The sequence below is a fragment of the Hevea brasiliensis genome, chromosome 15 (assembly GCF_030052815.1).
Source record: "Hevea brasiliensis isolate MT/VB/25A 57/8 chromosome 15, ASM3005281v1, whole genome shotgun sequence".
NCBI classification, from domain to species: domain Eukaryota; kingdom Viridiplantae; phylum Streptophyta; class Magnoliopsida; order Malpighiales; family Euphorbiaceae; genus Hevea; species Hevea brasiliensis.
In genome coordinates this window covers 70,959,205-70,985,137 of record NC_079507.1, presented here as the reverse complement: position 1 = coordinate 70,985,137, position 25,933 = coordinate 70,959,205, and the positions used below count along the sequence as shown (strand labels likewise).

The window sequence follows — 25,933 nt, the reverse complement described above, 5'->3', positions numbered from 1 at the left end:
GCTTGTGGCCTTAATGTACCAAGCTTATTTTGGGCCCACCACTAATAATTTTGTCAATAATTTTTTTTATTAATATGTAATTAATTTTAAAATAATTTTATAATTGAATTAAAATAAAAAAAGATTTATCTAAAATTAATATTTACAATTTTAACATGGAAAATGTTGGCAGCCAAAAAATAACCAAAATTTTCTTAATTTCATAATCATTTCAGCTTCTCCGTTAATTAACAAGGAAATGACCATGCAAAAGTACGTGACAGTTAATAATTTTAATTTATATATTTAATTTTTTAATTTTAATATAAAAAATATTTTATATTATATTCTCTTAATATATTTAAAAATGTATTTTAATATTGTCTTTATTAAATTATTAAAAAACTAATAATTTAAAAGACATCATTATCCATAATTTCAAAGTAGAAATGAAGCTTAAAATATTTTCTTTTAAATTTCATTCAATTTTATTAACAGTAATTTATAAGTAAAATTGTGGAAACCAATTATTTATTTTAATATAAATTTTTGTGGTACTTATTAGATCCTATGTCATAGACAGAACATTGAAAGACGCAGTAGTAACTGTGAAAAGAGTAGGAGATAGAATTATACTAGTAAAGCTAGTACTAGAAGGAGAAACAATAAATATAGTTAGTGCTTATGCCCCACAAATAGGACTAGACAGTGAGAGTAAACAAAGGTTTTGGGAAGATATGGATGATTTAATGCAAAGCATACCGAATGAAGAGAATGTTTTTATTGGTGGAGATTTGAATGGACATGTAGGAAGTGATAGGCAAGGTTATGAGAATGTTCATGGAGGTTTTGGTTTTGACAGTCGAAATGAGGAGGGAAAAAGCATCCTGGATTTTGCTATGGCATACGACCTAATATTAGCAAATACCTACTTTATAAAAAGAGAGTCACATTTAGTGACTTTCAAAAGTGGGCAACATAGAAGCCAAATCGACTTCCTCTTAACCAGGAAGACAAATAGAGCTCTATGCAAGGATTGCAAGGTCATTCCAGGAGAGGCTTTAACAAGTCAACATAGGTTGGTAGTCTTGAATGTCAAGTTTAGGAATAATTCAAGTAAGGTCAGAAGAAATAGTGTAGCTCGAACAAAGTGGTGGGAGTTCAAAGGAGTAAAGCAAGTGAAGTTCAAAAATGAGCTTCTCGAGTCCGAAGTATGGAAGCTAGATATGGAGGCCAATGATATGTGGATACAGATGGCATCAAAGATTAGAGAAGTAGCTAGAAAAGTACTTGGAGAGTCTAAAGGACATGGACCACCCTCAAAAGAGAGATGGTGGTAGAATGAGGAAATACAAAAGGCAGTGAAGAGAAAAAGGAAATGGTATAAGAAATTACCTAAATGTGATAATAATGAGGCATATGAACAGTACAAGATAGCAAAGAAAGAGGAAAAAAAGGCAGTTAGTCAAGCAAGAGCACAGGCCTTTGAAAAGTTATATGAGAAACTTGGAACTAAAGAAGGGGAGAAAGATATTTATAGATTAGCAAGGAGTAGAGAAAGGAAATGTCAAGATCTCAATCAAGTTAGGTGTATTAAGGATAAAGAAGGAAAAGTATTGGTGAAAGATGAGGACATTAAAGAAAGATGGAGAAATTATTTTAATGATCTCTTTAATAATAGTCAAAATGGAAATAGCGTGAATATAGATTTTAGAACAATAGAAAAGAATGTAAATTATACTAGAAGGATTAGATCTTTAGAAGTAAAGGAAGCACTTAAGAGAATGAAAGTGGGTAAAGCCTGTGGACCCGATGAAATACCAATTGAAGTGTGGAAGTATTTGGGAGATATGGGAGTGGCATGGTTAACTAAATTATTTAATAAGATTCTAAACTCAAAGAAAATGCTTGATGAATGGAGGAAGAGTATTTTAGTACCTATTTTTAAAAATAAGGGAGACATACAGAGTTGCTCAAACTATAGGGGAATTAAACTCATGAGCCATACTATGAAGTTGTGGGAGAGAGTTGTGGAGCATCGACTACGTCATGATACTTCTATCTCTCTCAATCAATTTGGTTTCATGCCCGGTCGTTCAACTATGGAAGCGATCTTTCTCATTAGAAGCTTGATGGAGAAATATAGAGATGTGAAGAAAGATCTACACATGGTTTTTATTGATTTGGAGAAGGCTTATAATAGTGTTCTAAGTGAGGTTTTATGGAATGTGTTAGAACAAAAGAGGGTATCTATTAGGTACATACAAGTATTGAAAGATATGTATGAAGGAGCAACTACTATTGTGCGCACAGTGGGAGGGGACACAAGAAATTTTCCGATCTCAATTGGATTACACCAAGGATCAGCTATAAGCCCTTACCTTTTTACATTAGTTTTAGATGAACTGACGAAACATATACAAGAGAGTATTCCTTGGTGCATGATGTTTGCAGATGATATTGTTCTGATAGATGAGACACGAGAAGGAGTCAATAGGAAGCTAGAACTTTGGAGAAGTACTCTAGAGTCAAAGGGTTTTAAGTTAAGTAGAACGAAGACAGAATACATGCATTGCAAGTTTAGTGAAGGCCAAACTGGTGATAGGGAAGGAGTTAGTTTGAATGGAGTGGTACTGTTCCAAAGTAATCACTTTAAATATCTAGGCTCAGTCCTTCAAGTAGACGGGGGATTTGAGGAGGATGTTAGTCATAGGATTAAAGCCGGATGGTTGAAGTGGAGACGTGCCACGGGAGTTTTATGTGATCGTAAGATTCCCAATAAATTAAAAGGAAAATTTTACCGCATGACCATACGACGGCTATGTTATATGGTAGTGAGTGTTGGGCCTTTGAAAGAGTCGTATGCATCTAAGTTAAGAGTTGCAGAGATGAGAATGTTAAGGTGGATGAGTGGCCATACTAGACTAGATAAAGTCCGTAATGAAAGTATTAGAGAAAAGGTAGGAGTGGTGCCAATTGAAGATAAGTTGAGAGAAGGGAGATTAAGGTGGTTTGTTCATGTGAAGCGTAGACATACGGAGGCTCTAGTTAGACAAGTAGAGCACATTAGGTTAGAGGATAGAAAGAAAAAAAGAGGTAGACCTAAATTGACTTGGAGGAGAGTAGTACAACATGACTTAGAAGTATTACACATTTCTGAGGATTTAACCCAAAATCGTTCAGAGTGGAAAAAGCGAATCCATATAGCGGACCCCAAATTTTTGGGATAAAGGCTTAGTTGAGTTGAGTTGAGTTGAGTTATTAGATCCTATGTCACTATCTTATTCAAAATTATAAGTGACAGTGAAAGATTTTCATGGCAACATAATTACTTATAATTATTGCTCATAACTCAACTCAACTCAACTAAGCCTTTATCCCAAAAATTTAGGGTTGGCTATATGGATTCGCTTTCTCCACTCTGAACGATTTTGGGTTAAATCCTCAGAAATGTGTAGTGTTTCTAGGTCCTGTTGTACTACTCTTCTCCAAGTTAATTTAGGTCTACCCCTTTTTTTCTTTATATCCTCTAACCTAATATGCTCTACTTGTCACACCCCGGCTTAGGGGGCCCCAGCTCAAGCCCCTCTAGTGAGCCTTCTAGAGGCCGGACCTGCGACTCACAAGGTACTGTCCGCTTTGTGGAAATTAAATCCCTTCGCCCTGCAGAGCTAGGATTCGAACCCTTATCACTCACGGATTTGCTTCGCCTCTCACCAATTGAGCTGCAGCTCAATTGGTAAGAGGCGAGTAAAACCGTGAGGTGATATGGGTTCGAATCCTAGCTCTGCAGGGCCAAGGGATTAACTCCACCAAAGCGGACAAGATCGATTTGAGTTGTGCCCGGCCTCTAGAAGGGTACGCTGGCAAGAAGGCCACCCATAGAGGGGCTTGAGCTGGGGCCCCCTAAGCCGGGGTGTGACACTACTTGTCTAACTGGAGCCTCCGTATGTCTACGCTTCACATGACCAAACCACCTCAATCTCCATTCTCTCAACTTATCTTCAATTGGCACCACTCCTACCTTTTCTCTAATACTTTCATTACGGACTTTATCTAGTCTAGTATGGCCACTCATCCACCTTAACATTCTCATCTCTGCAACTCTTATCTTAGATGCATACGACTCTTTCAGTGCCTAACACTCACTACCATATAATATAGCCGGTCGTATGGCTGTACGGTAAAATTTTCCTTTCAATTTATTGGGAATCTTAGGATCACATAAAACTCCCGTGGCACGTCTCCACTTCAACCATCCGGCTTTAATCCTATGATTAACATCCTCCTCACATCCCCCATCTACTTGAAGGACTGAACCTAGATATTTAAAGCGATTACTTTGGGGCAGTATCACTCCATTCAAACTAACTCCTTCCCTATCACCAGTTTGGCCTTCACTGAACTTGCAATGCATGTATTCTGTCTTCGTTCTACTTAACTTAAAACCCTTTGACTCTAGAGTACTTCTCTAAAGTTCTAGCTTTCTATTGACTCCTTCTCGTGTCTCATCTATCAGAACAATATCATCCGCAAATATCATGCACCAAGGAATACTCTCTTGTATATGTTTCGTCAGTTCATCTAAAACTAATGTAAAAAGGTAAGGGCTTATGGCTGATCCTTGGTGTAATCCAATTGAGATCGGAAAATCTCTTGTGTCCCCTCCCACTGTGCGCACAATAGTAGTTGCTCCTTCATACATATCTGTCAATACTTGTATGTACCTAATAGATACCCTCTTTTGTTCTAACACATTCCATAAGACCTCTCTTAGAACACTGTCATAAGCCTTCTCTAAATCAATAAAAACCATGTGTAGATCTTTCTTCACATCTCTATATTTCTCCATCAAGCTTCTAATGAAAAATATAACTTCCATAGTTAAACGACCGGGCATGAAACCAAATTGATTGAGAGAGATAGAAGTATCATGACGTAATCGATGCTCCACAACTCTCTCCCACAACTTCATAGTATGGCTCATGAGTTTAATCCCCCTATAGTTTGAGCAACTCTGTATGTCTCCCTTATTTTTAAAAATAGGTACTAAAATGCTCTTCCTCCATTCATCAGGCATTTTCTTTGAGTTTAGAATCTTATTAAATAATTTAGTTAACCACGCCACTCCCATATCTCCCAAATACTTCCACACTTCAATTGGTATTTCATCGGGTCCACAGGCTTTACCCATTTTCATTCTCTTAAGTGCTTCCTTTACTTCTAAAGATCTAATCCTTCTAGTATAATTTACATTCTTTTCTATTGTTCTATAATCTATATTCACGCTATTACCATTTTGACTATTATTAAAGAGATCATTAAAATAATTTCTCCATCTTTCTTTAATGTCCTCATCTTTCACCAACACTTTTCCTTCTTTATCCTTAATGCACCTAACTTGATTGAGATCTTGACATTTCCTTTCTCTCCTCCTTGCTAATTTATAAATATCTTTCTCCCCTTCTTTAGTTCCAAGTTTCTCATATAACTTTTCAAAGGTCTGTGCTCTTGCTTGACTAACTGCCTTTTTTGCCTCTTTCTTTGCTATCTTGTACTGTTCATATGCCTCATTATTATCACATTTAGGTAATTCCTTATACCATTCCCTTTTTCTCTTCACTGCCTTTTGTATTTCCTCATTCCACCACCATTTCTCTTTTGAGGGTGGTCCATGTCCTTTAGACTCTCCAAGTACTTTTCTAGCTACTTCTCTAATCTTTGATGCCATCTGTATCCACATATCATTGGCCTCCATATCCAGCTTCCATACGTCGGACTCGAGAAGCTCATTTTTGAACTTCAATTGCTTTACTCCTTTGAACTCCCACCACTTTGTTCGAGTTACACTATTTCTTCTGACCTTACTTGAATTGTTCCTAAACTTGACATCCAATACCACCAACCGATGTTAACTTGTTAAAGCTTCTCCTGGAATGACCTTGCAATCCTTGCATAGATCTCTATTTGTCTTCCTAGTTAAGAGGAAATCGATTTGGCTTCTATGTTGCTCACTTTTGAAAGTCAGTAAATGTGACCCTCTTTTTATAAAGTAGGTATTTGCTAGTATTAGGTTGTATGCCATAGCAAAATTCAAGATGCTTTTTCCCTCCTCATTTCGATGCCAAAACCAAAACCTCCATGAACATTCTCATAACCTTGTCTATCACTTCCTACATGCCCATTCAAATCTCCACCAATGAAAATATTCTCTTCATTCGGTATGTTTTGCATTAAATCACATATTTTCCCAAAACCTTTGTTTACTCTCACTGTCTAGTCCTATTTGTGGGGCATAAGCACTAACTATATTTATAGTTTCTCCTTCTAGTACTAGCTTTACTAGTATAATTCTATCTCCTACTCTTTTCACAGCTATTACTGCGTCTTTCAATGTCCTGTCTATGATTATGCCCACTCCGTTCTTGTTTTTCTCCTTTCCTGTAAATCACAGTTTGTACCCTGAATTACCCACTTCCTTACTTTTCTCTCATACCCATTTAGTCTCCTGAATGCAAGCAATATTCACCCTTCTCCTTTTCAAGGTATCCACAAGCTCCATTAATTTTCCTGTAAGTGATCCAACATTCCAAGTACCAACCATGATCCTCCTCCTATCCTGCTCCTTCCTAATTGGTCACCTTTTATGATATCTTCTATTGTTTTCTATGTCTATCTTCTGTTCTGTTCCACTATTTATTCTACTATCTGTCCTATGGACTAACTTCTTTACCCACACCCGTCCAAGATGTGGGAACCCTTGCTCACTTAACACCACACCCGGGCGCCGGCATGGCGCGTCGCTTTCGGTGAACGCCCTACACCCTTGCATTTTTCTCACTACACCCTTTCTGGCAAATATAATGAAGGAAAAAATTTGACAATTAATACTTTGCAATATATTTTTATTGTATTTATAATTTTTAATATTCAATGAATCCATAATTTTTAATAAAATAAATATTTTAAAATTATCAATAAATCTTGCAATGGATAAGTATTTTATTAAAAATTAAAAAAAAAAGAAAGAAATCGCATATATATGGAACTCCCCATAGACTCAGTCAATATAGAAAGTAAGAAAGAAAATAAATTTACATGAACTAAATAATTTATAAATTCCCATAAGAACGTGAATTTAGTTTGATGAGCAGTTGCGTAGTGTGCCTTGAGATCGAGTTTATGGTCGAGGTGAAGGTGCTATTAATTTATGCAACCATGTGTTTGGAAAAAATAATTGAAAAGCTGGCAATTGGTGGCCTTGAGGAATTGGATCAGAAGGAGCAGGGCCAGGCGATGGCAATTGCATGAGGAGGCTGCGAGTTGCCAAACCAACATGCATATTTGAAAATGACACGACGATGAAGACAGCTAAAATAATGATGGAGAACTTGCAAGAGGCCATCACTGAATGACTTAGGTTGATCAAAGATTTGGGTTTGCAAGATTATGTGCTTTCTTTAGTAGATGTGAAGAAGAAAGACTTTTCCAGATTCAATGATGAAGCAACGATTTTTTATAGCTTAAACGTATGCTATATATGAAGTGTGGTTCAGTTAATTCATCTTCCTCGCCTATCATTATTTAGAAAAGTAAATACTGTTACGATTGGTTGTAATTAATTATTCCTAAACATATCAAACTATTTATAAACAAACAAAATCAATATATTAATTTTTAGAGATTTTGACAATCTACTCTTAGCCTTCGTTTAGAAAACTTTTTAGCCATTTTTTAGTACTATAATCCCGTTTCGATTAATAATTTGAAATTAAAATTGATTAATTATCTATAATTATGAGCTAAATTATAATTTTTATAACGAGATAGTCGATCTCGATATAAAATTGAGCTGAAACCACCAGCTGATCAGGCCCTCTCTAATTTTTAAAACATGCAACTAATTAGCAAATTAAATTGTGAAATTCGATTCCAGGGGGAGAGATAAAGAGGAGCAAGAGAGCGCATGGCCTCCAAAAATTTTAAACTTAATTTCCTTATATATATATATTTATCTCCTTAAAATATATAAAATTAACTCATTGATTTGAGTTTTTGAATAGCTCATTAATCTAATTATATTTAATGGTTAAACTGTGATATTCGTTTAATTAATTCAATCACCGTAAATCCCACTCAATAAAAAGAAAGAATATTGATTAAAGATAAATAATCTTGGTATCATTGTTAAATATAACAATATATAATTATGCTCTATAAATAAAAATATAATTTTATAATTATACTAATTAATAATATATATATAATTACATAGTTAACTTATCATAACTAACCATTATTTATATCATATATAAATATATTAAATGATCGATAGATGTATGCTCTTTCTTTTTAATCAATCCAATACACTATTCTCTCGTATCAATTTCAATTTGAGCGTCCGAAGATCCACACCAGGTTCATACCCGGTGAACTTCTAACCTATTTATTTTATATTTTACCGGTCTATACTCAGAATAAATTTTTATCAATATGATATTTTTTAACTTATTATAATGATTGTGGGGCTAAAAGAGCAATTTCATATTTAGCCCCACAATCATTATAATAAGTTAAAAATTATCATATAAATATATAATGACTCTTAATTTCAAGATTAATTTCCTATTATAACAATCTGTTAAAACAAATAAATTTTATTATAACTACATTCAAAAATTAAATATAATATATATTTTTATATATGAAAATATGATTGAATCATTTTATTTATCTAAATTATTAAACTTTATTTTATTTATCATAATATTTAATTTTTTTAAAATACTTGACACTTTAAGTTAAGCAAACTTAATTATATTTTATTGTGTAAAGTTTTATTTTTTTGATAAAAAATATAAAATATTTTACTAATTAAAAATAAAGTATAAAAATGAAAATAAAAGTCAATATATTATATTTTTGCATAAATAAAATTATAACTTATAAAAAAATAATATAAAAGATTTGAAATATTCAATAATGTTGATCAGTTGTATAATTTATCATAAGAATACAAATTTCACATTTAATAATAATAATAATAATAAAACTATTAAAAAAATAGTTGCTCTTTATAATCTTAATATTTAAAAAATAAGAATATATATTTTTTATTTTATATTAAATTATTAAGAAAATTAAAAGAGTAAATATTTATACTTTTTCTATCAGTAAATTATTAAGTACACTCAGTGTATGTGCACTTTTACTAATAAAATAGTGTATTTCATCTTTTTATTTTTATTGTGTAACTGTTTTTATGTGAGTATATGATACACTATTTTTTTATACACTGGGTGTACTCAATGATTTCCCTATTTCATCGCCTCTTTAAATTACTATTTATAATTAATTATTATTATAATAATTCTTTGAAATTAAAATGAGACATTTTTATGATAACAGAGGAAAAATACTTAGATGCTTCATTCATAAGTATAATAACTCTCTCCTAGGCTCAATCCATGTATAAACAAAGGACATATATATAACAACAATATTTAAAAAACATAATAATAATATTTTAATTTACGAATGATTGAATTTAAAAAAAGAAATTATATAAATCTGTTGAGTAGCATTAGAGATTATTTGAATGCTTTTTAATTAGTGAGTTAGTAGTTTTGATAGGAGTAACAAATAAACTTATACTAATTTTATGGGTATTGCATATTGTTGGGAATCTAACTCCCGGATAAAAAAAAATATATATATAAATATAAATATAAATGATTGAATTATAATATTAATAAATTATTTTAATATATAAAATAATTTAATTATTTATATAAATTTAAATAAAATTTAAATTAATATATAATTTACTCTAACATTATCTCCAAATCTAAACATGTAATTTTATTTGATTGATTAGCATATAAATTAATAGAAGTAATGTCTCTGTGGTCTGACTTCCAATTCGGTGGATGGAACAAGACAATAATTACCCTATACACACTAAATAGGAGGAGTAGGCCCATCTTGGTCCCATTGGATGAGATTTGAAGCTTGGTTCGAAAGTGATTTTGGGCCTAAATGAAGCCTATACAGCGGCTAGTAAGGTTTCAAGTGAGAGAAGCTATTTGAGACCAATTTCTTCAAAGCCATGGATACAGATAGGATAGGGGTGTGCAGTTTTCGGTTTAAATCGAAAAATTGAATGAAATTGATTAATTCGGTTCAATCGGTTCATTTTTAAAATTTAATCAATTCGGTTCGATTTATAATTTTGATAATTTCTGTTAATCAGTTCGGTTCGGTTATTTTCATAAAAAAATTAAAAAAATCGAACCGAACCGAAATTATTAATATATATAGGAAATCGAAAAAAATCGAATTAAATTGAATCGAATCGAACCTAATCAAAATAAAAGAAAACCGAACCGAACCTAAAGATTTTGAGTTTTGATTTCTAATTTTTTTTGTTTTTATATTTTTATTATTTAGATTTAATGTTAAAAATATGAAATTTTATAAATTTCGATTTGATCGGTTTAAAACCGAACCGAACCGAAATTTATCGATTCGATTCGATTCGATTTTCTCTTTTCAATCGGTTCGGTTCGATTTTTAAAATTTTCGATTTTCGATTTTTTATTTTATCGGTTTGGTTCGGTTCGGAACCGAACGGACCGTTTGCACACCCCTAGATACAGAAGACAAGAATAACCTTTATTTTTATTGTTGTTATTGTTATTCTTGTTATAACTTAGGATCTGTTTAGTATTATTATTAAAATTATCATTAAAAAGTTTATTTTTTTAAATATATAAATTAGAAAATATTAAAAAATATTTTAAAATTAATTTTAATAAATTTTAATTAAAAAATATTAAAATAATAATATTTTTAATATAAAAAATAATATTTTTATTAACAAAAAATAATTTAAACCTTCCAAATCTAATGCCAAACAGGAATAGAAGAAAGTATTACAAATGAGTTCCAAGACCTAAGCATTACAGAAAAGTCACTTGGCCCATGTCAAGATAAAACTAATCAATCCACCTAAAACCCAATGGAAGGGACCAAGGCCAAAACTAAATAAATTCTAGGTTTAGGTGGAAATAATGTGGGTTTTTTTTATCAAAATGGGATAATAAAAAATGAAATTTTATCAAAATAAGTGAGTTTTAAATTAATTACCAAAAAAGAATGAATTGTGCTGAGTTGAACGGATTGAGTTGAACGGATTGAGCGTGAGACGCTAATTATAATAGCATTTTTAAGGTGCAGACGCTATTTACAATTGCATCGGGATGAAAAGTTTGAAAGGAAAGCTGAACGCTATTCGAAATAGTGTCCAGTATTCCTTTAAATAATAAAAAATTAATTAAAAAAAATTAAAGGTTAGACGTATTTATAGTGGTGTCCAATCTTTTTTTTTTAAATTTTTAATTATTTTATTTTATAATTTAAAAAATATATAAATATTATTTTAATAAATAAAATTATAATATTTAATAATATATATTATAATATTTTTATTATAAAATATTATTTTTTAATTTAAAATTAAATTAAAATTTAATAAAATAAAATTAAAATTAAAAAAATAAATAATTAAAAAGTTTAAAAAAAATTGGATAGTAGCATCCAATTTTTCTTTAAATTTTTAATTATTTTATTTTATATTTTAAATAAATTAAAAATATTATTTTAATAAATAAAATTATAATATTACATATTATATATTTTAAATTTTTATTATAAATATTATTTTTTTAATTTAAAATTAAATTAAAATTTAATAAAATAAAAAATTAAAATTAAAAAATAAATAATTAAAAAAATTTAAGAAAAGATAAACGCTTTTTAAAATTTTTAATTATTTTATTAATAATAATAATAATTATTATTTATTATTTATTATTTATTTTTTTAATTTTATTTTTTTATTTCATTAAATTTTAATTTAATTTTAAATTAAAAAAATATTTATAATAAAAATATTATAATATATAATATTAAATATTATGATTTTATTTATTAAAATAATATTTTTAATTTATTTAAAATATGAATTAAAAAATAATATTTAATTTAAAATTAAATTAAAATTTAATAAAATAAAAAATTAAAATTAAAATTAAAAAAATAAATAATAAATAATAATTATTATTAATAATAAAATAATTAAAAATTTAAAAAAACGTTCAAAGCTATAGTCGATAGTCGAAGGAACCTTTGCTCGAAATTACCATCTCTCCGCTGCACATCCAAAGCTAGAAACTCATAAGCTCAAATGGTTAGGCGGAGCAAAGCTCAAGACGCTCTCGGCCATAAAAGGACTGGACGCAACCAGAGGCGTCGATGCCGTCCCGCAAGTTGCCCTGCGCCTAGCCGTAGACCAAAACGCCCCATGCACAAAGACATAGCCTTTGCATTACAAGAAGACATAACAGGTTACAAGAACCACCCTCTCATATTTTCTCAAACCTGCAACCCAAGCAAAATAAAACTATATGCATTCTCGACCCACTGAGGAGAGAGTGTTAAACCCATAAATCGACCGCTAGGGGCAGAGGAAGCTGAGAAATTGCTTGAAAGAAGACTGGCTCCTAGATGAAAACCAAAAGCCAAAGAAAATTCTCTCTAGAGATGACTAGAAAGAGAAAACTTTATGACTTTCTAACCTAGTATAATAAATAGACTCAAAACTCTCAATCCATTGGGAAAAAGTTAATTAAGAGCATATACAGCTATAGCAGGGCTACAATTCTTTTTCATTTTCTGCGGAGGTTGGATCATGGAAATTTTCGTATGCTAGGCTCAAGCAATTCACCCTTCATGAAAGTCAATGGAATCACACACGGGAAAAGACAATTTAATTCCTTGGATGCATTTGTCCAACCAAGCTCGTATGCTAAGCCATCTTTGAATATGACATTTTTCATAAGATAATTAACATGATTCCTAGCGATTATTTATGTAGAAGAAAATACAAGGAAACTTCAAATTATATTGTTTTCAGAAAATAAATTCCTTATTCAGTATTACTTAGTAAACATCAATTTGGAAAAGGTCAAGAGATGGTGAAGGAAATATATATATATATAGCACCAACGCTTTTTATTTTAAGAAGAGACCGCCACACCCATACATATAGATCCGCACAGACATGGAGGAGATATCAGAGACGGCTAAGGCTTACTATGCAAACTTGTCAGGCAAACAGAAGCGATTGACAACCGATACTTTCCAAGCAATTGATGCAAACGGAGATGGGAAAATTAGTTTCAACGAATATGCGCAATACCTTAAGCAGAAGGGCTTTAAAATACTTTCTTCTCCTGACTTCTTTAGAAAGCTAGACAAGGACGGTAATGGCGCCTTGGATTTCGATGAATTTATCACTGTGCACTACATATGCTCGAGCAAAAGAGTTTACTTTTGCGATGAGTGCAGAGTCTTTCTTGATGGAGTGTACTTTACTTGTGTTCAATGCTTCAATGGTCCTGGTAATACCTATGATCTTTGTTGTGCTTGTTATCGAGATAAAGATGTGAATCATCACAAGGATGCTTTGTTTCTTGATAATTATACTTTGCTACAAGCTAAGAGGCAGCAAAATAAGGATCAGGTAAATAACCTTAGTTTGAGATTGAATGTATATGACCTTCTTGTAATTAGCTAAACAAGCTCTCTATTGTATCATTTTTTTTCCCTCAGGACAAAAATGAAGGTGCTTCAGAGGCTTTTAAACTTGCAACCGCTGGTATTGAAACTACATCCAACGTTGTCAGCTTATGCAGCCAAATGTAACCCAGCAGGCAACAGCCTTGCATATACAAACCTTTTCCTTCTGCCAGCAGCTCAGAACAAAAAAATCTCTCATCATGAGAAATTTCAAAATATAATTGTTATGTGTATAAAAATTTTATTATAATCACCGATTATGGTAGGTCTCAAATGAGTTCCATTAAAATTAATCCGTTATACATAATAGTTTCATAGAATAATTTCTCTGAGATTCTTCTTTTTGTACCTATTATTTTTTCCCCTACTTCTGCAGTATGCTCAGGTATTATAATTTTATTGAGAATAAAGGCTGTGTATCTTTTCTATGTGGACTTTGAAGTATTTTCAATATATCAAATATTGCTGCTCTTGCCCAATAGGTCAACGATCAATTGCAAAAGAAAACCAATTGAAAAAATTAGCAGCCCAGACATGATAACATGTTGCTTAATTCTTTTCTTGACAATATTTAAGGTGGCAATCCTTTTAATAGTAAAATTGATAATTTTATATTTTTATATTATGGAAATTTTTTGAATATTGTTCTTGTTCTTATTTACTCACATAATTATTTTTTCTAAAAAAACTTCTCATTTTTATTCTATAAGAAAAGAAAAAAGAAATTATATTTGAATTTAACAATGAAAATAAAAAGAAAAAGAAAAATGTTAAACTTTACATCTTACATAATGGTTAATTACAGAAGAATCTAAATCAAAAATAAATTATCCATTTTGAAAATCATTTTTATTTTTAAATATTAAAATTTTTAGTTTTTAAATCTATTGTTATATATGAATCATAAAATTTTTTAATCACACATACATGTCTTTGATATAAAAAACTTCAAAACAAAAAGGTCATGATATCACTTTAAAAAATAACGTTTAAACCAATATAAACATATTGTTTTCCTTGTATTTTTCTTTTTCAAATCCTCCCTTAAATCTTTTATTAAAAACGTTCCAACCAGTTTTTTTTTTTTCCTTTCCTTATAAAATGAAAATGTGAAGATTATTATTATTATTATTATTATTATTATTATTATTATAAGAATGGAAGAGAATATTAAAAAATAGAAAATAAATGTATTTACATCTGATTTATTATGGATCAAAGACATATAATGTACATGATGAAACTCACCTATTAAATATATGAGTTTCATATATATTTGTGTTTTTAGCCCATAATAGAGCAAATTTAGACAAAAGTTTCAAGAATTTCTATTATATCATGAAGCAACAAACCGTTTGGAAGAACCAAAAAAAAGGGAGTGCCCAGAGGATACTCCTTTGCCAAACGTGCTAAACAATCAGCTGAATTATATCCGCAAATCCTCACTAGAATCCCCAGATTATCACATCCAAGAACCACTTAAGAGAGACCCAAATTCTACCTATTTTGAGATTTTGATATGTATGCTGCCCACAAAACCATTAATCCAGTTAGAAATTCTTGCCTAGACCTAAATTGAATATATCAATTCCTCGGATTCAACTTTCCCTATGTGATTTACAACAAGATTTCTCACTATAAAATATGGAGACAATTCTATATGCAGACCAGATTCAACTTTTACATATCATGCATTAATTGAAATTTTTATTTAAAGGTTTTAAGTTGGAAATTTATTCAAATTGAGGCAGGAGAATCATTAGGAATCAAGAAGAAATATCCAGCCAGAAGTTGAAGAAAATTGTAGACAATTCACTTAAACTTATGGTGGAAATTAGTTATACTGCTGTCCCTTATATCCGCTGTAAACAGTGTTGGTAAGAGCTGTGCGTGTGAAAGAAACATAAGAGAAATTTTATTGTAAATGGGTGATTTTATATGCGCATATTATATGAAATGGCAAGCATATAGAATTGTAGTTATTGAATTATTAAAAAAATTACTTAATAGTTATAATTTTGTGAGGTCTATATATATATGTATATATATATATTCAATTTTTATAGCTATAGCCAGGCTACAATTGTTTTTCATTTTCTGAAGGAGGTAGGATCAAGGAAATTTTCGTATGCTAGGCTCAAGCAATTCACCCTTCATTAAAGACAATGGAATCAGACACTGGAATCGACAATTTAATTCTGTGGATGCATTTGTCCATCCAAGCTTGTACGCTAAGCCGTCTTTGATCATGACATTTTTCATTAGATAATTAAGATAAGCTTCAGACAGCAAATTATATTATTTTCACAAATATATATTACGCTACGTTGCATTGCATTCAGAAGTAGGATATATATATATCTAGAGAAAGAGGCAGTTGATTGATTGAAAGGAAAAATAGTGGAGAAAAGTGGAGCTGAGGGAGAGAGAAGATGGTGAGAGAGGGAGATAGTCACTTAACAAAAATTTTACAAGGATGAGCATTTAAATATCAACATTAAAGTTATGTGATAATATTAAAATATAATTTTTTTAATTAGGTTTTTTAAATATTAAACATAAATATTATTGCATCGAATCAATTTACTGAATTTATTTAATTAAGCTCCTCATTGATTCATTTATTAAAATAATATTTAATTAATTTAAAGTTAGTTAAATTAAAATAGAAAATTTTTATTATTACCTTATTAAAATTAAAGTACATTTTACACTATATTTTGATAAATTTTGAGAGAAAGAAAAATAAAAGAAGGAAAAAAAATTATTCTTTCTTTTATTTTCCTTTTGAGTAAAAGTTAAAGAAGGAAAAATAAAAATTGACACTAAAATCAAAAAATAAATATGTAATTTCTTTAGTATAAGTCTAATTTTTTTCATTTGATTTTTTACTTTCTTTTCAATTTAAGGAGAAAATAACTAAAAGAAAATAATCTTATTTTTCTTTCTTCCCTTATTTTTCCTCTTTTATCAAATAAGAAAAAGTATTTTCACCTAGTTATTTTCTTCTTTCCCTTATCCACCCATCCAATATTTGTTAGTTTATCAATAATTATTTTTAATAATAGAAGTAATTTATATTTTATAAATAAAAGTAATATACTAAAAATTTAAATTAATTATAAAAGAAACTGTTAAAATTATAATTTATCTACCATTTTTAAAAATTATTTTATTCATAATTATTTATCGTTATTGATTTCAATAAGTACTAATTATTTATTTTTTAATTTTATCCTTATTTCTATTAAATAATATGATTTTTTTTAAAATGTATAATATCTTTTTCTCTCTCCTCCTTAATTTAGGCAAAATAAAGGTGAATAGATGATAGATAATTAAAAATAGACGAAGGAGGTAAGATAAGAGAAATTATTTTGTGCACTCAATGTACATGCGTTCTCTCTTTAAATATGTGGATCTCCCTCTGTTATAAAAGAAAAACTTATTTTTTTTTATATGAGAAAACACTATTTCTTTAAATATTTCTGGTATATGTGATGATCCATAAAAAATTAACAAACAATAAGAATTAAAACTTAATTCTAAACTGATTTGACTTAATCATATGAATTATTTTTTTTTTGCCATACAAATCAACCCTATTAGACACTAATCAAGCTTTTGATTCATGCTCAGATTTACTTCTATTAAATAAAAAGAAAATAAACAAATTTCAAATTATTGACCATTAATAAAGCCGCTAACATGGACCGAACTAGGGGTGGCTATTTGGATTGACAGTTCGTGTTTGTGTTGTGTTAATATGCGACACAAATACGATTAAGGCCGACATAAATCTAGCAAAATTAATAAATCATGTAAAAAATTTAAATATGAATACGACCCTTCTATTATTGGGTTACAAATACGATATCACCCATTTAACATGATTTGACATGTAATACGCTAAAATGGGTTAGTAGGTCACGAGTCAACACTTACATGAGTATTAAATCGTGTTATAAATGTATCAAGTCGAGTTAGCGGGTTACCCTGTGACACGACATGATTATACTGGTGTCATAAATGGTTGGATCGACACGAATTCAATATAAATATGAATAAGCATAACTCAAATCTCATATTTTTATATTATATTTATATTGTATTTGCGGGTGGTGTATAAAATTATCCCCTCTAACCTTTATCTAAGCATTTCTACTGTTGTCAAATCGGAACCAACCACCACGGCGTTGCTTGCCGGCGACTCCATACAAAGGTATAGATATTCTTCGTAGTGGATTGATATTTTGGTAAGACTGAACTTGGATAAAGAACAGGAAGTCTTGGTATTGTTTGTTTTGTCAAATTTGTGGTTGAAGCGACCCGTCTTTGAGCAGCTATACCACGGTGTCTTTACAAGGGATGACTAGAACGATCAACGACGAACGCTTCCTGACTGCCTGTAGAGAACACTGAATGCTCTGAAATGGGCCAAACGGTCAGCAAGCTTTTCACCCTTTTAGCTGTTATTGCTATTTTGTTAGTGTATTCCCATTACCAGTCCTAAAGTTTATCTGACCGTACTTTGAATTAATTAATTTATACCCACCTTTCTTAAAGCAGTGATGATGCATTCCAATTCAAAAATATTATCCCCTAGACCGCAATCTGATTAGTTGGCGTGCTATTGCTTGTTTTTTTTTTTTTTTTTCCCACAATGTGCTTGTTGCTTTGCCTGAAACAAATCATGGTGGGTTTTAAGCATATTTTAATCCCTTTTGATCGTCATTGGTTATACTAAAACGGTTGTCGTGGAGACTGGAATAATCTAGCAACTCTGATGTGTATTATTAGAGTGGAAACTGGAATAATCAGCTGTCTTTTCTAGGTTTATATTTAATAATGTCATGATTATCATGTGGGCTCCATTCCAAGGTCACAATTCTCCGCGTCAGAGTCTCAAAAACTGAACATCAAGACTTGCTTTGTGTATTTATACTTTCTGGTTACCTATCTTATGAATATTAATGTTGTTTCAGTTAAAAGATGTGGTCAGCTATTAGCAGATAAATTTTAACTATTAATTGTTATGTTTATATAGTTATTTAATGTGAAAATATAAATATTATTTTTTTACTCTAATTAAAACACTCTTTTAAATGATAACATTTCATGACCATATAATAAGCTTCTAAATATTAATATAAATACAGTGTCCCCTAAGTATCATATGAAAATGATGATTTTGATAAGTCCTAATTAAATTTGAAATTCATTTTAACTTATTTTTTTAGTTATAAATTAAATTATTAGTATTAGATGCTTAAAGATTGCAATAAAGTTTTAAAATGGGATCAAATAATAAAGTGACACCCTACAATTTTATATAATAATAATTTGAAAATAAAAAAAAATGCAATACATGGACAAATGTCTAATTTCATTGATAAACAGAGAATTTTCAAAACTAATGCCAAGTTTTTTTTTCTTCATTTTCTTGGCTTTTCAAACTCTCTTTTCAGCTCACTCTTTTCTCTCTGCACAACATACTTACAACTACACTAAAGCTCTAGTACTCTTTTTTTTTTAGAGGTTAAGGAGTGTCTTTTTTAAGTCAACAAATACCATACTTATACCGTGATTAGGTATGATTTTTTTTTTTTAATTTTTTGTACAAATATTTTTTCACCAAATATTCACCAAAGACTCATCAACTCCAGCAAATACCGTAAAAATTTGCATATAGTAACCTTATTGAAGCAATTATCAATGTTCCGTGATTTTTCTCATATAAATTATAGTTCGGTTGGGTATTGAAATCAATGATAAAGTTTTATCACTACGACTGAAATTAAGCTTTTAATAAGAATAAAAAAAGCACTTTATGAATTCATCACCTCTATATAATTTAGTAACAATAGCATCCAAGCCATTCTACCACCCACCTTCCTTACAGCTAAAGCCATGGCATTCTCACTAATTAAAAGATTGCCTTTCATCCTTACCATCTTCATTGTACTGTTATTTTTTTCCAATGTTGTTTTAGCTTTTGCTTCTAATAAATCAGCTGTCCAGATGAAAGGACAAGAAGTAGACGCTCTTCTCAAATGGAAAGACAGCCTTGACGAGCCCACTAATTGCCTCCTTTGCTCTTGGAATTTTGTTCATCATAACTCCACTTCTTCTGATCTCAAAGCTGACATCAATAGTTCCCCTTGCCAATGGGTTGGGATCACTTGTGATGAATCTGGACATGTCATACACATAGACCTTTCCTTCAGTGGTTTAAGAGGTACTTTACAATTCTTCAACTTCTCATCTTTCCCTAACCTTATCAGCCTTGACCTTTCTCACAACTTTCTCCATGGAAGCATTCCCCCCCACATCAGTAACCTTTCCAAGCTCATGTATCTAGACTTGGCTGTTAATAATTTCTCTGGTAATGTACCATCTGAGATAGGTTTGATGGCAAGTCTTCGCTGCTTGCTTGTCCACTATAATCAGATTGCTGGATCTCTACCTTGGACGATAGGGATGTTAAAATCTCTCGATGTGCTTGTTTTTTCTTACAACAATCTGACAGGTCCTATTCCTGCTTCTATAGGAAATTTGATTGAACTAAGAGCTCTAAACCTTCGTGACAACAAACTTTCTGGTTCAATCCCTCGGGAAATTGGAAAGTTGAGGTCACTCAGTGCTGCCTTTTTGTCTCACAACAAGCTCACAGGTCGACTTCCTGCTTCCATAGGAAATTTGGGCAAACTTACCATTCTACACCTTCATGACAACAGACTGTCTGGTTTAATTCCTATGGAAATAGGAATGTTAATATCCCTTAAAGAACTTGTTTTGACAAACAACAGTCTCACAGGTCCTATTCCAGCTACTTTGGGAAACCTGAAAAATTTAACTTCCCTTTATATTGTAAACAACAAGCTTACTGGATTCATTCCCAAAGAATTAGAGTCACTAAAATGTCTTCGTGAGCTTTGTTTGCATTCTAATAGTCTTCAAGGTCCAATTCCCACTTCTATAGGAAACTTGAGCATCCTAGAATTTTTAGACCTTGGTTTCAACAAGCTTTCAGGATTCATCCCTCCAGAAGTTCTATTGCTGAAATCCCTGAATTGGATTGGACTGAATGACAATGGCTTAACAGGTTCAATTCCTGCTTCTGTTGCAAATTTAGGCAGTATAGAATTTCTATACCTTTATCATAATCATCTTTCTGGAACTATCCCTCTTGAATTAGGAAAGCTGCAATCTCTTATTGAGCTTGACCTGTCAACAAACAATCTCAGCGGTCCCATCCCCGCATCTATAAGAAATTTGAGCAACTTAACTCTTCTGTACCTTCATAACAACATGCTTTCTGGATCAATTCCTTCCACCATAGGGAACTTAACCAAGCTCACAGAGTTGGAACTATCAATCAATCATTTTTCCGGCCAAATTCCTCCAGAGATAGGAAAGCTCAAGTACCTTACTGACCTTAGGTTATTCATGAACAATCTTAGTGGCCCAATCCCTCTGGAAATGCATAATTTTACATCTTTAAAATCATTGCAACTGGCTGATAATATGTTGTCTGGATATTTACCCCAAAACATATGCCTTGGTGGAGTACTTGAAATTTTCGTCATGGGTAATAATAGTTTTGTGGGTTCCATACCAAAAAGTTTGAAGAACTGCACAAGCTTAATCAGAGTTAGGCTTGAAAGAAATAAACTAGATGGACACATATCAGAAGATTTTGGCATATACCCAAATTTGAAATTCATTGATCTGAGCTACAATAGGTTGCATGGTGAGCTTTCTCAAAATTGGGGGCATTGTCGTAATCTGACACTCTTGAAATTGTCCAACAATGGAATTTCTGGTGGGATACCACCGGAGCTTGGGAAAGCAAATCAATTGCAGGTACTTGACCTCTCCCAAAATTGTCTGGTAGGGAATATTCCAAAGGAACTAGGGGCATTGAAGTTGTTGTTCAAACTTAAATTGAACAATAACAAACTTTCAGGTAATATTCCCTCAGAACTTGGAATGTTATCCGAGCTTACTGATCTTAGCCTTGCAGTAAATGATCTCACAGGATTGATTCCAGAACTGAAAGACTGCTTAAAACTACAGTTCTTGAACTTAAGCAAAAACAGGTTCAGTAAAAGTGTTCCATTTCAAGTTGGCAAGTTACTTTCTTTGCAAATGCTCGATCTAAGTTACAATTTGCTTGAAGGAGAGATACCACCGGAGCTTGGATATTTGCGTGACTTAGAGACATTAAATCTCTCCCACAATGAACTCTCAGGTTCCATCCCATCCACTTTCAGTGAAATGTTGAGCTTGACTGCTGTTAATATCTCCTTCAATCAATTGGAGGGTCCACTTCCCAACAATAAAGCCTTTAGCTGGGCACCAGTAGCGGCATTGACTAATAATAAAGGTTTATGTGGCAACAATCCTCGTTTTAAAGCTTGCTCTTCCACAAAGATAAGCAGATTGCGCAGAAAAGATGGCAACAAGGCAATTATATTGATCGCAGTTCCACTTTCAAGCACCTTTGTCCTTGTATTTGTCATTTCTGGAGTTGTTTCTCTTGTTAGAAAAAGAGCCGGGATCGCAGATGAAGCCAAAGAAGAAGGAAAGGATAATATATTTGCAATATGCAGCTATGATGGGAAAGTGGTACATGAAAACATAATGGCAGCAACAGAGAGATTCAGCTCCAAGCATTGTATTGGAGTGGGAGGATGTGGGACTGTTTACAAAGCAGAGCTTCCAACTGGTCAGGTTGTTGCTGTGAAGAAGCTTCACCAACATGAAGGGATTGAAATGTCCAATTTAAAGGCTTTTACAAGTGAAATTTGTGCATTAACCAAAACAAGACACCGAAATATTGTGAAGTTCCATGGTTTCTGTTTGCATGCACAGTACTTATATTTGGTTTACGAGTTCCTTGGAGGAGGAAGCTTGGGAAAGATACTTCAGGAGAAGGTAAAAGCCGAGGAGTTAAAATGGATCACAAGAATAAATGTTGTGAAAGGAGTGGCCAGTGCCTTAACTTATATGCACCATGATTGCTCACCTCCTATTGTTCATCGTGACATATCAAGCAACAATATATTGATGGATTCAGAGCAAGTGGCTCACATCTCCGACTTTGGCACAGCAAGGATTTTGAAGCTGGACTCTACCCGTTGGACATCTTTGGCTGGCACATTTGGCTATTTCGCTCCAGGTTATTTGTTCTTGCTCTATGTTTGTCTTGCCTTGGTTAATTACTTGAAAATAATTAAGCTGAATTTTATATGATATATGGAAAAATTTGTGTTTTGCAACTGAATTATTCACATATCCCTCTTTTTTGGAATTATAATTTTTACTTTTAACTTTTGACTTAAATTTTTTTTTTAATTTTTAAATTAATTTAAAAATAAATAAATAATTATTTAATAAAATTATTTAAAATTAACTTTTAAATAATTTAAATATTTTTGTTAAAAGGTTTTTAAAAATTTTTAATTTGTTAAAATGACAAAAAATATGTGATTGGGTGTTAGATTATGTTGATATTTTTTATTTTCTACTTATAAGTAGATTTGTCTAATTTATCAACTAAATTAAATATCCTTATATATTATTCTATTAGAACTTGCCTACAGCATGGAAGCAAATGAGAAGTGTGATGTGTATAGCTTTGGAGTGGTATCACTGGAAGTGATCATGGGAAGGCATCCAGGGGATATAATCCTGTCTCTATCAACATCAACACCATCAGCTACCTACGAAATTCTCCTGAAAGATACATTGGACCAACGCCTCCCACCACCCACAAATAAGGAAGCAGCGGAAGTAGTTTCCATAGTGAAATTAGCATTTGCTTGCCTCCATGCCAATCCAAGGTCTCGGCCAACCATGCAACAAGTATCTCAAAAGCTATCAATGAAAGTGAAAGCACTGTGGAAGCCATTCGGAATGTTTACTTTAGGAGAACTTTTGTAGTTATACAATTTTCATTTGGATGCATCTCTTCCCAGAGCTGCATCCTGTTTGTGCATTTCTTGTTTTCCTTTTATTATCTTTCCCTTTTCATTTCTTGTTTTTGCTTGCTCTTGCTTTGAATCGACGTTTAGATAAGCAGGGAAATGTATTGGAATCAGGACTTCACCTGAAAGAAATGACCAAGACAATAATAAGGATTTGAATTGACTACCGATTTGTCTCTGAATGCTGGAAATTTGTTGGCCAATGCTATGCAAAGTAATGGTAGGTGTGAAGAAAGCATGTTTGTAAAGCAATAGAATGTAGTGGTTCTTGGCAAAGTAGATTAAACTTTAATCTGCTTTAAAGGCAGAATTGATGTGTTGATGCAAAAACGAATTGGAAGGAAAAACAAATAACAAGACCATCTACTTTAGGTAGTGGGGACACAATTATCATGTGGTTAATCCATCTTTAAATGTTTAATATAATAAAAAAAAAATCTATAAAGAGAGTGAGAAAGAAAAGGAAAGCACATCAACCCTTCGTTAGATGAGGCAACTTCAAAAAATTGACTCCCCAAATACTCTTTAACCACATTTATTAAGTCTTAATTCCAGTCCTTGGGAAGCAATTAACTTAAAGCAAAGTTTGATTGAATAAAATCGAATTCATATATTCTAAGATGGGCATCACCTTTATGGGTAGGGATCTCATGCGACCAGAGAATAGTTTGCAGCAAAACAGATTTCCTGATAACATGTTAGAAATTGTTAAATTTGTCCAAATATTACTTCATTTACGCTGGAGTATTAATTGGCATTAAAATACTTGCACTTTCAGCTTATTGCTAACATAGTAAGCTATGTCCAAGGAAAAGCATAAAATGAAGCTGGAAACTGGTTGCGCAACAGACCAGAAACTGGTCAAGTCCACGACAAGAAATGAAGAAGAAGAAGAAGAAAGCAACCTTCCTTTCCATAGCATGGCAGTTTATGAATGAAAGCATCTCCTTAAGTATATTTTTTCATAAAAAAAAGTTTACAAATATAGCTCGTTAAATATTTTTTTTCATAAACTCAAAAAATTTTAAAATTTGTGTCTTAAGGAAAATATGTGTATCAAGAAAGCCTTATATTTAAGTCTCTGAAATTTAATATATATATATATATATATATATATAATTTGTACATCACGTAATTGCTTATATATCTAATTTATACTTAATTATTCAATAATAACATGAGTAACAATAATAACAAATTATTCAATAATTTGTACATCACATAATTGCTTAGGGAATGTTGGGTTTACTTATTGGATATATCTGATAGCTGATAAACACCTAAATAAATAAATTAGAGTGTTTAATAAACTTACAAAAAGTAAAGCTGATATCTGATGGGTAATTCAGCTGCAGTTTATATTAACTCTATATTTAGAATTGTTTCTCATCAGCTGATAACATTCGATTTTATTTTTTATTTAGATCATATTATCCTTTTTTATTTAACTCAAAAATTAATATTATTAATGCTTTTATATTTTTTATTTATAATTTTAATATTTTAATTAACACATTATAATTTTATTAAAATATTTTTTTTATTAATAATATAAAATATTTATTTATTATAAAAAAAATACATTTTTTATATTTAAAAACTTAAAATTAATTTTAAGTTTTTTCTTTAACAACGATAATAATTACTTTGTCATTTTATAACTATATTTTTAAAGTTATTTAATTATTTTTTAAGGAATTTAATTATTTTTTATTTTAATAATAAAATAAAAAATATAATATATTAAATTAATAATTATGTATTTAATTTAATAATAAAATAAAAAATATAATATATTAAATTTATAATATTATATTTATTTCACTAATAAAATAAATTATACGATATATATCCTTATTAATCATTTTACATATCAATAGAAACGTCTAAACATAATTTTACTAAACACTTAACATAGATCAGTTATCACTGTTTATTAACTATTAATTATAATAGTAACAGCTATCGACTAACAGTTACCAGATATATCCAATAGTTTAATTAAAATCTTTAATTGCTTGAAAGTTCAAAGATTTAAATATGAATTTTGCTTTTATTTTTTAAAATTAAACTTCAAATTTCTTTTTTTTTACAAAGAATATTAAAAGCATATTTAAGGATAAATCGATTAATTAAATCTACTTGAGCGAAGTTCATTTTGAAATCCAATATACTAATTAAATAAATATAATTCAATAAAGAAAGTATTAATTTACTGTCTTTTTTTTTTTTAACCTCTTAAAACAGAGACAGCTATTCTATTTTGTCCGTAAATCTACGGATAACAGCTTAAACAAGAGTCAACATGCAAGAAAAAAGAA

General features: G+C 30.8%; 2 protein-coding genes across 3 annotated transcripts; both read left to right on the top strand.

Moving 5' to 3' along the window:
- Window positions 1-12,969: 12,969 nt before the first annotated feature.
- Window positions 12,970-13,798, top strand: LOC110641053 (uncharacterized). Its single transcript, XM_021792648.2, has one exon. The coding sequence runs from the start codon at window positions 13,103-13,105 to the stop codon at window positions 13,616-13,618; it is 516 nt and encodes a 171-aa protein (XP_021648340.1). The 5' UTR covers window positions 12,970-13,102; the 3' UTR covers window positions 13,619-13,798.
- Window positions 13,799-19,239: 5,441 nt separating this feature from the next.
- LOC110641062 (probable leucine-rich repeat receptor-like protein kinase At1g35710) lies at window positions 19,240-23,655 on the top strand. Of its 2 annotated transcripts, none has more exons than XM_021792656.2 (2): window positions 19,240-22,804; window positions 23,216-23,655. In XM_021792656.2, exons 1-2 carry the CDS (start codon window positions 19,531-19,533, stop codon window positions 23,566-23,568), a joined length of 3,627 nt encoding a protein of 1,208 aa, XP_021648348.2. In that variant the 5' UTR covers window positions 19,240-19,530; the 3' UTR covers window positions 23,569-23,655. The 2 variants fall into 2 exon arrangements, with proteins under 2 accessions (XP_021648348.2, XP_057992935.1); XM_058136952.1 differs by having other exon boundaries at window positions 23,229-23,427.
- The last annotated feature ends 2,278 nt before the right edge of the window (window positions 23,656-25,933 follow it).

What these genes read in the sequence shown, in the direction of transcription:
- LOC110641053 (XM_021792648.2), top strand. Translation starts at nt 13,103, where the DNA reads ATGGAGGAGATATCAGAGACGGCTAAGGCTTACTATGCAAACTTGTCA.
- LOC110641062 (XM_021792656.2), top strand. Translation starts at nt 19,531, where the DNA reads ATGGCATTCTCACTAATTAAAAGATTGCCTTTCATCCTTACCATCTTC. An exon ending in ATTTGGCTATTTCGCTCCAG is followed by an intron (nt 22,805 to 23,215) that starts GTTATTTGTTCT and finishes TTATTCTATTAG; the next exon opens with AACTTGCCTACAGCATGGAA.